General features: G+C 41.9%; 1 protein-coding gene across 5 annotated transcripts in view; it reads right to left on the bottom strand.

The window, feature by feature from the left end:
- Atg2b (autophagy related 2B) overlaps nucleotides 1-15,749 on the bottom strand; it is a 68,751-nt gene that overhangs the window by 15,046 nt on the left and 37,956 nt on the right. For all 5 annotated transcript variants that reach the window (XM_063241185.1, XM_063241183.1, XM_063241184.1 and 2 more), the window contains 14 exons: nucleotides 14,355-14,512; nucleotides 13,831-14,003; nucleotides 13,066-13,216; nucleotides 11,261-11,460; nucleotides 11,049-11,129; nucleotides 9,356-9,462; nucleotides 8,891-8,983; nucleotides 8,172-8,242; nucleotides 7,554-7,630; nucleotides 7,232-7,402; nucleotides 5,306-5,447; nucleotides 3,241-3,443; nucleotides 2,376-2,602; nucleotides 576-684 (listed from right to left, as the gene is read on the bottom strand). In XM_063241185.1, coding sequence (XP_063097255.1) covers nucleotides 576-684; nucleotides 2,376-2,602; nucleotides 3,241-3,443; nucleotides 5,306-5,447; nucleotides 7,232-7,402; nucleotides 7,554-7,630; nucleotides 8,172-8,242; nucleotides 8,891-8,983; nucleotides 9,356-9,462; nucleotides 11,049-11,129; nucleotides 11,261-11,460; nucleotides 13,066-13,216; nucleotides 13,831-14,003; nucleotides 14,355-14,512 — 1,963 coding nt within the window. The remainder of the gene's footprint in view (nucleotides 1-575; nucleotides 685-2,375; nucleotides 2,603-3,240; nucleotides 3,444-5,305; nucleotides 5,448-7,231; nucleotides 7,403-7,553; nucleotides 7,631-8,171; nucleotides 8,243-8,890; nucleotides 8,984-9,355; nucleotides 9,463-11,048; nucleotides 11,130-11,260; nucleotides 11,461-13,065; nucleotides 13,217-13,830; nucleotides 14,004-14,354; nucleotides 14,513-15,749) is intronic.

Raw genomic sequence — 15,749 nt, 5'->3', positions numbered from 1 at the left:
GATACGACTAAATATGAATAGGGACTTGTCATCATGACATCATCTCCACGCTATCCTAAAATACGACACTTGGGACACCTCGACACACGGACAAAGTTCAATGAGGACACCATGCTCAGTGGCCTAGCTCTATGGCCCCTAGACACTGGTTCCCAAAGGACCTGTCATATGCGCTACCCACAGGCAGCTTCCCAGATATTCTGGGACAGTGGGTCACCAAGTGGCCTAGGACAAGGAGTCCCTGTACCAGCTGGGGACTCACTAAAAATGCAAATTCTCCAACTCCACCTCAGACTGGCTGTATCAGAAAGCCTGGGCTTGGGCCCAGAAGCCTGGGTCTTAAAAAGCCCCCCGGAGGTTCTGAGCTCACTCAACTCTGAGGACCCTCCTCAAGGCAGCATAAAAACACTGCAGAATTCTCAGAACAGCCAAGGACAGAGGTAAGTCTTTCACACAGGACCCCTGTACAATTCTAATGCAAAGGTGAGGACGTAAGGTCCAGACCTGGGGCAGTGGGTGACCCACGAGCCTTCCAACACTCCTAGGTGGATTTTTTTCCTTAACTGGCAACTTACCTTGCTTAACTGTATTTCCATTAAGAAGTCATGGTTCCTTCCTTTCCCCCCACACACTGTATTACGTCCGTGTCTTGTGGGTGTGTGAGAAGGTGAACTATGGGGACTACTAAAAACGGAAACCAAAAAGAGAAAAAATACTGCATAAGAACGTCTGAAGAAATGTAATGAATGACATCAGAAAATTGAGAAGAGAAAATAAGATCACACGACTAGCTACCTCCTTCCTATTTAGAGATACTGAAAATGTACTTTCTTAATGCCATTCGTCATCTGCTTGGTACACAATTAGAACTAGGAAAACCCTGATGATGACGCCAGGGCCCACATCGCAGGATATACCCGGAAACGAGACCTCCTTTCCTGCTACCTCAAACTGTCTTCTCAGGGCAGTCCGCAGGTCCCAAGACTGCTGGTGAAAACAGGAACGTGTAATCACGGGAGGAGTTACTCCAGTCACCAGCCTTTCAAAGTAACTTTACATTGAACACAGTGCTAAAAGAGTGACCCAAACTTGACTGCCCCACGGGGACTGTCCACGCCTGTCCCCACTCTACAGGGAATGCGGCCCCCAGGCCTCAGCTGCCTGTCTTAGCTCTTCCTGCTCTGCGGAGCGCTGCGTTCTTGTGCAGAGGGCACTGCACGCACCACAGGACAGGGTGCTGGGCACAGGGTGTGCACTGCACTGCGCCCAGTCACCCACGTGACTGGCTGTGTCTCTCTCTTGGGAACTAAGGTAAGGGCTGGGCCTTTTGGTTTTCTGTTTTGGGGGGTATTTTTTTAAGAAACAGGCACATGGTAGATACCTAAAAGTTATGGTAAATGAACGTCATATAAGTCATATTTTAGTTAAGTAAATAAAACAAGCAATATAAATAAGTTGACAAATGGGAAACTACAAGTGACATTTAAATTATATAGTTTTATATACATACACTCATATTTATAGCAGCACCATTTGTAACAGTCAGATCTCGGAAACAAACTAAATGCCCATCAACGGAGGAATGGATAAAAAAGATGTGGTATTTTATACAATGGAACCATAAAGAATGATAAACTGGAGACTTCTATAGGTAAATGAATATGAGCACGAGACCATACTCATAAGTATGAGCACGAGAGCATACTCGTAAGGAATAACTCATAATATGAGCACGAGACCATACTCATAAGGAATAACTCAGACTGACGTGTGTGAACACTGCACTGTCTCGTCAGCATGAGAGGCTGAAACAGCAAATGTACACATGCCTGGGTAAGTACATAAACACACCTAAGGTAGTTACACTAATGATTTCTCTGAGCTCACTGAAGAGAAAGGTCTGTGCTGGCCTGGTTCAGACAACTGAATGCAGCTGTCTTGTTGTCTGGGCGAATGATCTGGGGATGACAACGTGCCATGTATGTGTCACTGTTGCCCCTTCCCCCAACTGATGTGTTTTGAAATTGTTTTCTTTTTTCTCTTCGAAATAAAATGAATTTAAAGAAAAACAAAATCCCTTCTAAAAAAATTATACAGTTTTAAATACTAACATCAATTCTTAAGATAGGGCCTGGGACGTAGATCAGTGGCACAAGCACCTGCCTGGCAAAAGCAAAGTCCTGAGTTCGATTCCTGGTACCAAAAAAAATTCTTAAGAAAAGTCCATGTCGGTGATTTGGAGAGATCTCGGGCCAGCTTGCTCCCCACAGGCTCAAGAGCAACTGTCCCACATGGAAAAAAAAAAAGAAAAGTCCATGCAATTCCTATGGAGAGAAGATACTGTCTGCCAAATAAACACACAGGAGTTAACTTACATAAAACTTTTTGCTGGAGAAGTGGGAGGAACTGCTCCAAAATCCTTGCCTCCGTACAGATGCCATACAATGGAGACCTCCTTAATCACATACCGAATTACCGGAATTGGAAAGTGTAGAGGGGCTTTGCTCGTATCTGTCTTCTTGACAGGCAGGCTAAAATAATTCTCTCGGATCACAATCGCATCGTCAACCATGATTCTTATAATCGGTTCTTCTTCCTTCTCCTGAAATCGGTCAACAGGTCACACATTATCTCATCTCTTCAGAAAGATCTCTTCATGGCTTATATCTCAAAGGCATTTTTGAGTCTGTATTCTTTTAAAGAATTTCAGTATGTAACGTGAGGTAATTTCTAATAGTAATTATCACATAAAACACTCCGCTTCATACAGAAAATGAACTCCATTCCTGTTGCATATAAATTACCCCATGAGCTTTCTTTATAGCTTACAATTTGGCTCCTACTATGTATTTGATAATAAAAAAGGCACCGACTGCCCATGTGTGTGTTTTGTTATTTAAAGTCAGTATCGAGTTCTTAACCAAAACCTGACAAACTTTCACACACTGACCAAATTATCATGTACCTAATAATACGTTTATTGTGAGCTAGAGAGCTTTTGTTAAAAAAAATTTACACAACCTCCGCAGTTCAAAACCTATGCAGGAACCTTGCAAAGACAGAGCCTCCCTATGCAGCTCTGAAGATGTAAAGTACAACAAGCACCAACAGTGAACTACAAAATTAAATAATTTGAACTGTACAGAATTTATAAAATCTAAAGGTTTTTCTTTGAGAATCCTGCTGCTAACTTGATTTGGAACACAATTTTAAGATCTCAAAATGTGAACAATTTATTACCTGGACAGCTGCTTTTGGTGCAAAAAGGATGCAGAAGTCGTCATTTTCAGTCGGCACACCTGCCATGGTATCGCTGATCGGGTGGTGGGTGAATGAGGTGTGAGTGGGCCCTGGCTCCTGGGACACATTTCCACTCTCGTCTGGGAACAGGAAGAGGTCTGAACAACATGGCTCCTGAATCTGCGAGTGTTCATCCAAAACACCTGGGAAAAAGAACCAACATTTTGGCATGCTCCCAACACTGACATAACACTAAGCAGCCTAACCAAGGGCCAGACACATGTTATGTTGAATGGTTTCACCTGCAAAACCCCACGTCCTACAATAATTCTGTGGAACGAGGGTTTTAGGAGAGCTAAAACAACTTGGCCTGAAACACCTCATCCAGGGGCAGAAATATATCAAAGGCCATTCATAAAAGACTAAAAATAACTTCGACATTCTCTCAAAAAACAGAAAATGGCAGTGTCTTAAAGTAGATGGCTCCCTCTGCTATTTAGCATTGGGGAAGCTCGAGAATTCGGTAATGACAGGTTAGGGTTGGCTGGAGTTTTGGTTTGCCCAGATTTTCAAACTCTTGAAAATTCTGTCCCATGAATAAAGCTCTGGAGAAACTTCTTAGAAAATGCTGCAAAAGGAAGGGAAACTGGCTCTATCTAGCAAAGCCTCTCCTAAAACTACAGCTCTCTGCTATGGGAGGGGAGGGAGGAACAGTTGCCAAGCATGTGTTAGGAGGAGAGGAGGGCAGAGTTCCAAGCGATGGAAAGATGACAATTTCTTCAGTACTACATACCCACTCTGCGCACCTGTTCTCAGGCAGCTCTTTCAATATAAAGTTCACAGAAGACAGCACATGCGTGAAAATCTGCATGCGGCCACACACTTCATACATTTATATTACATGTGAAAGTCACTGATTCCTTCTCCACACACTTAAACCTAACACTGTGATGTGCGCAAGAACACGAAAGTGAACGATGTCACATTTTGGCCTCAAGAGGCCGGTTCATGAGATTCTAAACTCATAAGACAGCCCTCTGCATCACACATCTTCCTAAGTGCCGAGGGCTCAGTGAAGGGTGCTGTCTATTAAAGCCTTTCAGCAACTACTCATTAAGTATTCCTTTCCTGTGTGAAGACACCTATTGGTATTATTACAAATTAGTACACAGGGAGCTACAAGTCCATTTGCTTCCTCAGTTATCCTAAATTAAAATGAAAGCCAAACTTTATAACACCATGAAAAACTTAAAAGTTAAGATGCCATGCAATTTGGGAGGTGGCTGAGGCAGCTGAGTTGTGAGTTCAAAGCCAATCAAGGCAACTTAACAACATTGTCTCAGAAGTTTAAAAAGAGCTGGGGATGTAGAGCCCTTGCCTAGCATGCATGAGCCCCTAGGTTTAACCTTTACTTCTGCAAAAAAAAAAAAAAATTCCATAATAGAAATAGTTGTATTTACTCAACTAAAGAAACTTTTTGAAAACAAGGCCTCCAAACATACAGATGCTTCCAGTGGTTTTCAAGGCTCTTTGATCATCCGGCACCTCCCTCTCAGCCAGCTTTGTGTCTGACCTTTGTCACCACAGGAGTGTCTGTGGCCTGGGAGACCAGCAACAGTGGATATGCAAGGCTCATGTCTGCCTCTACACTGCGCCACAGACAATCCGCCTTCTTCCTCCTCTCCACGTCCTAACCCCCTCACCACCTCTAAAGGGCAGCTCATCTCATTCTCACTACAGTCTCATGAAGCTATCCTAACCTTTTCCAAATAACACAGCAGATGCCACATTGTGAGGGGTTTCCTTATGTCACGTGTCGGTCACTCTAAGCACCAGTATCATCTAGTGTCAAATTGTTCCCCTAGACTGGAGCTATCAAAATACAAGGTTTGTGTCCCACCTACTCTATGTGCCCCATATCACCCTAACCTGTGTCATTTATCTACCAGACACTCACTAAACACAAGCTCACTAGCTAACAAATATCCACCAAAACCCACAGTATCTTTTCCTTAACTCTATGAGAATACAACACAGGACTCCCAGAGAAAAGTCCCAGCCTTACCATTAGCTTGTGGTTTTACAGTCGAAGTGGCTGGCTCCATATCAATCTCCTCCATAGCATCACTCATCAGGTCTCGTAGGATCTGCTGCTCTGCTTCAGGAAGCACAGGTCCACGTGAGGAGGCCTGAACACTGGACTCTACCTGCAGACAAAAGCCCTACGTGAAAACAGTGGAAGACGTGAACAATGTAGCAAGTGTCTGTAGGCCCAGCAACTCAGGAGGCTGAGGCAGGAGGACTGCTTGACCCCAGAGATCAACCTGGGCAACATAGAAACCCTGCCTCAAAAAAAAAAAAACCTGAAAATAACTCTTTAAGAGGCAATTCATTCCATTTATTTTATCCTAGAAAATATTATTTCACAGAAGCATAAGACAGAGGACAAGACACTTTTCCATATTCTGCCCAGCAGCTGTTACATTTTCACTGTCAGTACTGTCACTGTCCAGGAACAAAGGTGTCATCACCTCAAAGGTGCACAGAGAACCATGATCTTGCAGGGGCAATGCTCCGGGAGACAGGAAGCTGAGAGCTCTGTCACAGCTGGGGCAGGAGGTGCATACTAAATTTGATCTGCTCAGATCTGACAGCCGCAAGGTCATTCACAAGTGCAGACAGAGGAGGGACTCCTCGGGACAGCGAGGGTCTGCAAAGGAGGAGAACTACTAAGATGACTCACAGGGCACCCTGGCAACACTGCTGCCTCATCGCTCTGCAGGAAGCGGCAGACGCATTCAGTCGAGGCTACGCATTTTGTTTCATTTTGCTTTGTTTTACTTTGTTTCTGAGACAGGGTCTCAGTGTGTGGTTCAGGCTGGGCTTGCACTCACAGTGACCCTCCTGTCTCAGCCTCCTGACAGCTGGGGTTACTGCCATGTGCCACCACACCTGGTCCTGGGCTGTGGTTTTTAAAATGTAAGCATGAGTCTAAAATGAAAAGATCTAAATTGAAGAGGATAATTTAAAGTAACTTTTAGTAAGCTGGGGAGTGTCTTTTAACAGAGAATAAATGAATTATGAATCACATTATCAGTGGAAGTACAGCAGGAGCAAGGAGCCACATGCAGAAGTGTCACACAGTGGAAGGGTCTTGAACAAGAGAGAATGCCACAGAGGCAGACCTGGCTAACAGAGGTGCCCTGGACAGGCATATAGCTTGGTGGCACAGTGCCTGCCTAGCAAGCAAGAGGCAGGTTGTGACTTTGATTCCCAATATATAAAATAAAATGAAATGAAATGTTAAAAAGTATATAGAGGTGCCCTGCACTGAGTGGATTGAGAATCTGTTCACAAAAGCAACTATGAAGAAAAATGACCCGAAAAAGGTAAATGCTACACAGGAGGGACTGTGTGCAAGCCTAACACGAAAGGTCAGAATCACTGAACTCAGAAACAAAACAGCTGAGTCTGTTGCTGCTTCTCCTAGTTAGGGCAAATCTCCTAAATGACCTGGGATTTACCTGGCTCATCTGTAAAACATAATAATCGTCAGCTTCTCACTGGGCTGTTGTGAGGGGGAAGGAAAGCACTGGAAGCCGGGGAGCATCACAGGTTAACAAAGGGGAGATCTCCTTACAGAACAAGGTGCTTCTCATAGGGACCCTCACCCACTCGGCTCCGCATTCTTACAGGCACTGTGCATACCACACCTCTCATACACGCTTTCTTTCTTCCCTGAAAGCAGATGAAAATAACCTAACCCTAGAAAGAAAGTACCACATTACACTTGTTGAGAAGATTCGTGTTCTGGAACAAAGACTGTGGAAAGGTGGACGGCTTCTCCAGGAGGCCCAGCTCTCACCCTGCCCACAAGACAGAGGCAGCGGCCACTTCAGCCTTACTCTTCTACCTGCTGGCCGTCTGGCGATCCTGGCGTCACCAGCGCGGCACGCACGAGGCAGGGACAGAGGGGAACAGTGCTGCGTACCTTTGACTTCCTCTGCGGGGTGCCGGGCTTTGATGCCACCTTGGGGGGCGCGTGGAGGTCACCGTAGCTGGCGATGTACTGGATGAGATTCATCAGCGCGGCGCAGGAGTCTGAGCACGTCCTGACGTGGACGCTGTCGCTGGAACAGTGGAGCTCGAAGCGGGGCTCAGTCTACACAGGATGCAGAGGAAGAGGAATGGGATGTTTTCCAAACAAGAGGTGAACGTTTCGTTTTTCATTTAGATTTATGCTAAGTAAAATAGGGATCATTTGCCACATCACAAGAATAAGGTACACAGAAAATTTCCACTGAATAGCTTACTTGCTCTCCATCAGAATCGGACTTCACTGCGGTTATGGTTAATTCTAAAAGTCCCATGTCCATCACACGAACATAATCTAAAATTTGTAAATACAATTAATAAAATGCCTTGGTACAGATTTCAAAAACTGCTTATCCAGTCAACACCTAAGGAATGTAACATTTCTTAAAATTCATCTTAGACAGTACTACAAATGTTTATAATGTGATAGACATGCTGCCTAGTTTCACCCTACAATTTATTTTTAGTTAGAACCAAACTGTCTTATACTAAATATATATTTGTAGTACATATAATTTGGTGCATGCAGTTAGTGTTATAAGAATATTATAACTGCCAACTGAAACGTCACTACTTAAAAAACAGAGGACATGAGGCTGGGGATTTAGCTCAGCCACATAAGCGTCTGCCTGGCAAGCGCATGGTCATGAGTTTGATCCCGATACCAAAAAAAAAAAAAAAAACCAGAGGACACAGCACATTATCACTCTATCCTTTAACCTTTAAAGATCTTTAACGACATCCTTAATTAGCATCCCTCCAGAATTAAAATGCATTCCAATAATCACACGCAAAAAGCAAAGCAGTATTAATATACTAGAGAGTTTAACTCTTACCTCTATTCAAATTTATAGTGACATTATTACATCTGTCGGAAAGATGTACAGCAGCCTCATCCATGATTATTCTGAAGAAAAAAAGATAAAACCAACATGTGAAAAGCTAAGCTTCAAAAATATACCATATGATCCCTCTAAGCTTAATGGCATCATTCTTTTTGACACAAACATCATCAAATTCATGTGCATTTTCTAATATTAGTTTTTTAAAAAATTCATTGTCATAAAGACTGCTAGAAATCTTTAAGTGTTATGGGAGAATGAACTCAGCTTTGCAATGAGCAACATTCTCAGATCTTTTTATTTTTGCATCAGGGTCTTGCTAAATTGTCCCAATTGGGCTCAAACTTGAAATCCTCCTGCCTCAGCCTCCCAGAGTGCTAGAATTACAGCTGTGCTCCACCATATTCTATCTGGCTTCCAAATTCACAAGGTTTAAATTACAAGGATAAAGTGAGTCAATTGTTGCAAAGTTTACCGAATGTTCTAAAAACCAAACTAAGACTCCCAAGAATTAAACACAACAATGAAAAGAGTAGAATAGGGCAAGTCAACAGAGAAAAAGGAATGAGTGACTTAGACAAAAGAACATGACTACAAGTAGAGGAATGATGGTTTTAACAAAAGACTGAGACTTGAATAAACTAGCTAGTTAAACATCAGTTAATACGTTTTGAATAGCTACACTTAGCGTACAGTGACATCAACACCAGTACCTGAGAGTAGAAGAAGATTTATCCAGTGCAACACTACTAGAAATGCTGAACGTTTCAACTGTAAGAAGAGATCGGATTGGCAAATAAAGTGGCCTATAATAAAAAGACATCACTTTAATGTACGAGAAAATCTTTTTAGAAAACATTTTGAATCTAACCCTACTGAATAAACTACATAGCTTTCAAAACTTAGTATTCTTTTCTTTTCTTTTCTTTTCTTTTTTTTTTTTTTTTTTTTTTTTTTGCAACACTGTAGATTAAACCCAGGACCTTTCACAAGCCACTTCCCCAGCCCTTTTTTTTATTTTGAGACAAAGTCATCACACATCCGTCCCTAAGTTGCTCAGGGTGAGCTCAAATTTATGATCCTCCAGTGTCAGCTTCCCAGGACGCTAAGATTACAGGCAGCCATCACCACGTCTAGCTAACACACACTTAGGATTTTTGTTACATTTGTGATCTTACCTGTAATCAAGTGCACAGCTCCAAAGATGAACATGAAAAGTTGTAAATGAAGTTGGAGGATTATATCCCAAGACAGGCTCATCAGCAATGTTCAAGAAATATAAGATCTATAATCACAAAAATATAAAATGCCCTGCTTTAGAAGAAAAAAAATTTTGATGTAATATATTTAATGAGTATAAAACAAAGTATTGCACAGAAAAAGTATTCATTCATTTGGAAATTCATAATGGTAAAAGAAAAATCATTTTGAAGGAATTCATTTCAAGTTGCATACACACACAAGCAAGGGAAATCCAGTAGGTGACAGACATGCTCAGCGCCACCTGCGCAGCCATCTCACTGTCCTGTACACCTTACATATGTACGATGAAACTAAAACTGTGAGGAGTACAGTACTTGAAAAACCCTACAATTTGAAATGCAGACATCCACTCAACAATTGTAGTGCCAAAAGATCTCAGAAAATCATATCTTGATTAGTAACAAAGTATCTATAATTTCACATTATTTTTCTCAGAACAATCTTCTAAAAGATGTTGAAGACTATTTGAAAAAGAAAATCTGGTTCCCTAAATAACCAGTGAGGGGTTTACTTTGCTGTATAAGTCACTCTTGAAGAAAGCTCACTTTCCTTAATGTATACACCACCTGGAAACCAGGCCCTCTGACCCCCGCCTGTTCCCACAGCTCTAAAGAAACACGGAAGACTCCCTTACAGCTGGTTAAATGTTGATCCTAACCATCTACTCCCAGGCAAACAGCTTTGTGTTTCCTAAGCCCTCGGAACATTCAAATTTTTAAATAATTTAATTTTCCCAAAACAGTGAAAAACTCCTCTTTCTAAGGAATATTAAAAAATCATAGGGTACTTGTTTTTCATTCTCGCATAAAGAAAAGCTTACTTTGACCTCAAAATTTATCTGTTTCTTCCTCAAAGTTCATACTTAAAGTCCTTATTACTCAAAAATAACCAATCTAACATAATAGAAACTTAAAAAAAATTTTTTTATGGGACTTGGAATATAGCAACAGAATATGTGCCTATCAAGTGCAAAACCTTGGTTTTGCTCATCAGCGCTGCCAAAACGAAATTTTTTGAATCTTACCTCTGCCATATAGAAGTTATTCAAGTGGAAATTAATTACAGAAACCCTGATCAAGTGCTCTAAAGCAGCATCACATTAGTGGCCTAGAGCAGTGGTGACAAATCGCATGTTACTGTTTTTCTTTTAAAACAAAGGAGGTTAATGTAAGAGTAGTTTTTTTCTAAACTAAAACCTCATTATTCAGGTTCAGTTGCAGTGTTGGAACTTTGGGTAAGCAAGTGGGTTTGGGGTTGCAGCCTCACAGGCCTGGGGACGGGGCAGAAATCATGGCACTTCAAACTCTCCTGCTTGTAAAGCAATTCATGACAGGCATCCATTGGTCCTGAACACAGAGTGCTTTACTTTTCTTTAATGCCAAAATACCAACTCTGTCACTGACAAGTTTGAGGAACCAAATTTTAAGAAAAAAATCTATTACTTCTGCAGCAATCTTAATGTTGTATTTCTTAATCTAAGCACGGTGACACACAGTATTTGCTTTATGATAATTTCCTGGAGAACATTTATGACTCATAACCTTTTCTTTAAGTGCATTATATGCCAATATCAACTTTAAAATAAACTCAGTGTAAGAGCTGCCCTACCTGTTCATGCCAGCTAAGCCCAGACGGAAGCATTCGGTGCTGAAGGGTGGCTCCTTTCAGTCCTACAGCAATGAGAAATTCCTACAGAGAACAACACGAGGAGTTACATTTACCACCAGAGCAAAGCAATGTCCCACGTCTTATACCATCAGTCCTAGCTAGTAATCAAATGACAGCAAGTACTTAACAGTAAAAAGGCATAAAACACAAACCTTCGTATTGGACTCTGACTTATCCGACAGTATCTTGACCGCAACAGAGAGCATATTGAGATTATCCCCTCCCACACCATCTGAAGCAGCTCTACTGCGCCCATCTTCCTCAGTGGAATAAATAGTAGGTTCCAACCAGTGTGGGCGGCTTGAGCAGGGCAGGCGTGTTTCTGTGGGAAGAATCGCTCCATCCACTATGCCTAGATCCACCACGGGGCGAAAATATAACAAAACAATTACCTGAAATTAGTTCTCTGTCTGGACTTCTATAAACTCGAAACAAAAACCCACATACCAGATGAGAAGCCCTTACCTGAAATGCCGGGAACCAGGAGTGTTTTACATTGGGACATTCTCTGATTTTGAATTTTCACATGTACATAATGAGGTATCTGGGGAGGGGATCCACGTCTAAACACAAAATTCCTATTTCACACACACCTTAAACACACAACCTAAAAACCATTTATGCAATATTTTTATTGTGCCTCCATTTTAACTGCAACCAATCATGTGAGATCAGGTGTGGACTTTTCCATTTATGATACTGTGTTAGCACTAAAAGTTCTGGAATTTGGAGCACTTCAGACTTCGGTTCTTATTTAGCCTAGAGATACTGAACCTGTACTTCCAAATCCTAGCAGTGTGATGACCAAGAACCCGGGTGGTATTAATTATCTACTCCTCTTTGCTAACACTGGTATAAAAAGGTACAACTGACTGACAGGGCACAACTTCAAACATTTAAAAAAGAAAAACCTAAGATTCTGAAATGCAAGCAAAATGAAATGTAAGGAGGAAAACCTTATAAACATCAAAAATGTGTATCTGATACCTACTCAGAAAGTAACTTGGACAACTTTTCAAAGAATGATAAATTTTGTATTCAAAACCAAAAGGAAATATTTCCTTTTCCTTTTATTGGTAAGTTTAAATTTTTTTTTGTCTTTTTGAGACAGTCTTGCTGTGCAGTTCAGGCTGGCCTTGCACTTACAATGATCCTCCTGCCTCTGCCTCCCAAGTGCTAGGATTACAGGCAAGCACCACCACACCTGGCTAGAAAACATTTCTTAAGATAGACTAAGAAACGCAAGGTGCCACCAACTAATAAACAGATAAATAAGATTAAGCATATCCACATAGCACAATATTACTCAGCAATAAAAAAGAATGAAATACTTGATATAACTTGGACAAACCTTAAAAACATGTCAAATGAAAGATGATGATATGTTGTACAATCCCAACTATTGTTAAGTATGAAACTTTCAGAATGTGCAAATCCATGGAGACAGAAACTCGAGCAAAAATGGCTAAGGGCAGCAGGGCAAGGCAGGATTGGAGGGCCTCGAGGAAAGTCTTTCTTTTTTTTTTTTTTTTTTTTTTTGTCTTTTTCCTTTTTATCGGTACCGGGGATCGAACCCACGACTGCCTGCTTGCAAGGCAGGCGCTTATGCCGCTGAGCTAAATCCCCAGCCCCCTAAGGAAAGTCTTTTTGCGGAGCTGTTTTAGAAACTTGTTCTAATGATGGCTATACAACTCTGTGAAACCGTAAAGCCACTGAGGTACACACTTTACAGGTGTGAACTGTACAGTAAATAAATTCCACTTTCATCATTTCATTACCAAAAAAAGAACGTAAGCCAACTTCTAATTTGTACTAAGCATTACTTTGACAGTGGGATCAGATCCTCATACAAAAAATAATTTTCAATTTCACAGTTCTGTTCTCACCAGATTTTCTTTACTAATCAAGAAATTTAAACATGTGCAAATGGAAATGAACAAATACACATCTGCCCTACCTTTGTGGTACAGACTGAAACTGCTAGAGTGAAGGCAAATGTAGTGCTTGTCATCAAAACCTTCGTATTTTGTCACGCAAAACAATGAACCACTACTGAACTCCAGCCAGAATTCGCCATGCTTGTTTTCCAACAGTTCTCCATTATCTTGCTAACAAAAATGAGAAAAACAGAGAAGTTATAATTTAGATTTTAATTTCAATGCTGCAGGTGGAACCCAGGGCCTCACTCTGCTAGGCTTGTGCTCTACCCCTGAGTTCCATCCTCAGCTGCCCAAATCTGGTATTTGAGTACAGAAAAAGAAGAGCCTCTCTTGGAATACACACTTCCAATTCAGCTTAGGAGACTCTCCCACACTGCCATGAAAGCAGCCCGCTCTCGCACCAGTCAGTATGGAGACACTAACAGCTGAGTAATTAAATGCTGGCAAGACCTCTTCTGGCCATCAAGCTCTGTATTTCATCTTCCCTTAAAGCAGACCAACTAGCAGTTACCACCTCAGGAGCAAAATTAGCCCGTTTTCCAAAGGAAGTTTGCCTGGCAATGACTGCTGTGTGCTGGAAGTGTCTACCTTCATGCTGAGCCTCCACACTGGCCTTCCCCAGCACTAAACAACCTCAATCTATTTTAGTCACGGGGCGCAAATGAACCTGGGGCGCATGCATGCTGGGCCAGTGCGCTACCGCCGAGCTACATCCCAGCCTTGTATTCTTTACAATCAGGTGCATTCAAAAACACTGTGCATTTATGATCCATAATCCTCACCTTTACATCCGTGAACACTGCCATCAATCCATGATTAATATTCAGAAGAACTGAGAGAAAACTCTGGGAGTTCTTGTTCTGAGGGTCTAATTTTTTTTTCCTACGGGAACGATAATTGGGATCAACAGTAGAAAAATACTGCAAAGTCTCTTCCTCAGATCCACTTTCTTCATCTACGAGAAAAAACTATGCTATTACATAGTTCTTAGAACTTATTACAATACAACGGCAACTTAAAAAATTGCACATAAATATTTTTATTTGTAATTTGCTTACTTGTACAAAGAATAGAGGATGACAATAAAAACATGCCTTTATATGTTTCTCTTTAGCTCTGAACTTTAATGTGCACGCTATTACTCGATGGATAACACAGTCAAGTGATGATATTAATACGAAAGTGTCCTTGCAAATTATCAAAGAAATTATGATATACAGTTACAAATGGAAAATATAAAGAAAACATTTTTGAAATAGAAACTACTGTACTGATTTTAAGTTAGGCTGAATTTAAAATACATTACCATAGTGAACAGTAGATTTAAGTGGACTAAAACTGTCTTTGTTGAAGGTGTTAATCAGCTGACTGGCCACGGACAGCCCGATCCCATAGGAAAGATTTTCAAATGTCTCCACCGGGGAGGGAGCTGTGGGCTCCCAGAGCAGCAAGTCGTTAAAGATCCTATCAAGACAAAAACTGAGAAGTAAACACATAACCCCTTCTCCTAACTGATGGCACAGTAAAGAATACACTTGCAGGTGATCTGATGAACCAAATATTTTTTAAACGGTGAAATGGAAGTTAGATGCTATGAAAGAGTTTTTTAACGACCTTACCTCAATGAAAAAAGCACTGGCGGAGCGGTTCTAAATGCTTCAATTCCATAACATGAACAGCTATTTCTAAGATGACAATGTGTAACTTATCAACCAGCAATTTCTTACCGTTTGTTTTTCTGTAAGTTTGTATCATTTCTACCCCTTTTTAAAATCTCCATGTATTCTTTTGTTTCCTTTTCTTTAAATAAAAAATTAAAAAAAAAAAAAAAAAAAAAAAAAGAAAAAAGCACTGGCATGGCCACGGCAAAGCCCTGAGATATATGACTAGATCCTCACACATGAGACACCTAAACAGATCCTCGCCTGCATCCACCAGTGCCCCACACTCAGCTCAGCACCCCCTACTGCACATCTAACTGTACTTAGAAGCCAACTAAAAATAAAAGCCCACAATGAGCAAAAGGAAGACCGCTGGCAATGAGAGCACTCCTGCTTCAGCCCCGGGCCGCCCCGCAGTCCTGCGGGTGGCCAGGAGAATGGCTGTTCTCGCCTGACACCCAGACTCTGCCTTGTGCAGGATAAGTGACCTTCCCAGGGTCGCACAGCCACTTAGCAGAAGAGCTAGGATGGGAGTCCAGATTAAATATCACTCTCAATTCACTTTTTCTCTAAAAAGATCTGAGATTCGCGCCACCTTCACTGAGCGGAATGCAGGGAAGAACTTGCTAGAACACCCAATCAACACTGGTGACCAGTGGGGTGGCAACTAGGCTACCAGTGCATCCTACCTTTCCAAGAAACGCCTGCCACCACGCACAGAGCCTTCCTCCTCACCTCCCCCCTCTACCCCTCTCCATGGGTTCAGGAAAACCCAACCTCAGCAGCATTCTCTAGGAAGCCTTATGCTAGCTCAGGACCCACAGCACGTCCTTCCCAGCTACCCATTGCCCTCACCACACCTTTAGCCCTTGGCTCTGCTTCTTCCTTTCCTATCCAAGACCACCAGCCCCACGACACTGGAGAGGCAGCCATGCACAGTCACCACTGCCTCTGCCAGGCACTGGCAGCTGGTGAAGAAAGGCAGCGGGTGATATCTCACACGGAGGACGAAGTGGACCCTAAGTATAGCCAAGTGTGAT

Source organism: Cavia porcellus, unplaced genomic scaffold (genome assembly GCF_034190915.1).
Source record: "Cavia porcellus strain 051 isolate PalLab524CR breed Dunkin Hartley unplaced genomic scaffold, mCavPor4.1 scaffold_31, whole genome shotgun sequence".
Classification (NCBI taxonomy): Eukaryota; Metazoa; Chordata; class Mammalia; order Rodentia; family Caviidae; genus Cavia; species Cavia porcellus.
The sequence above is the reverse complement of the archived record's forward strand: the minus strand, read 5'-3'. Positions and strand labels throughout refer to the sequence as shown.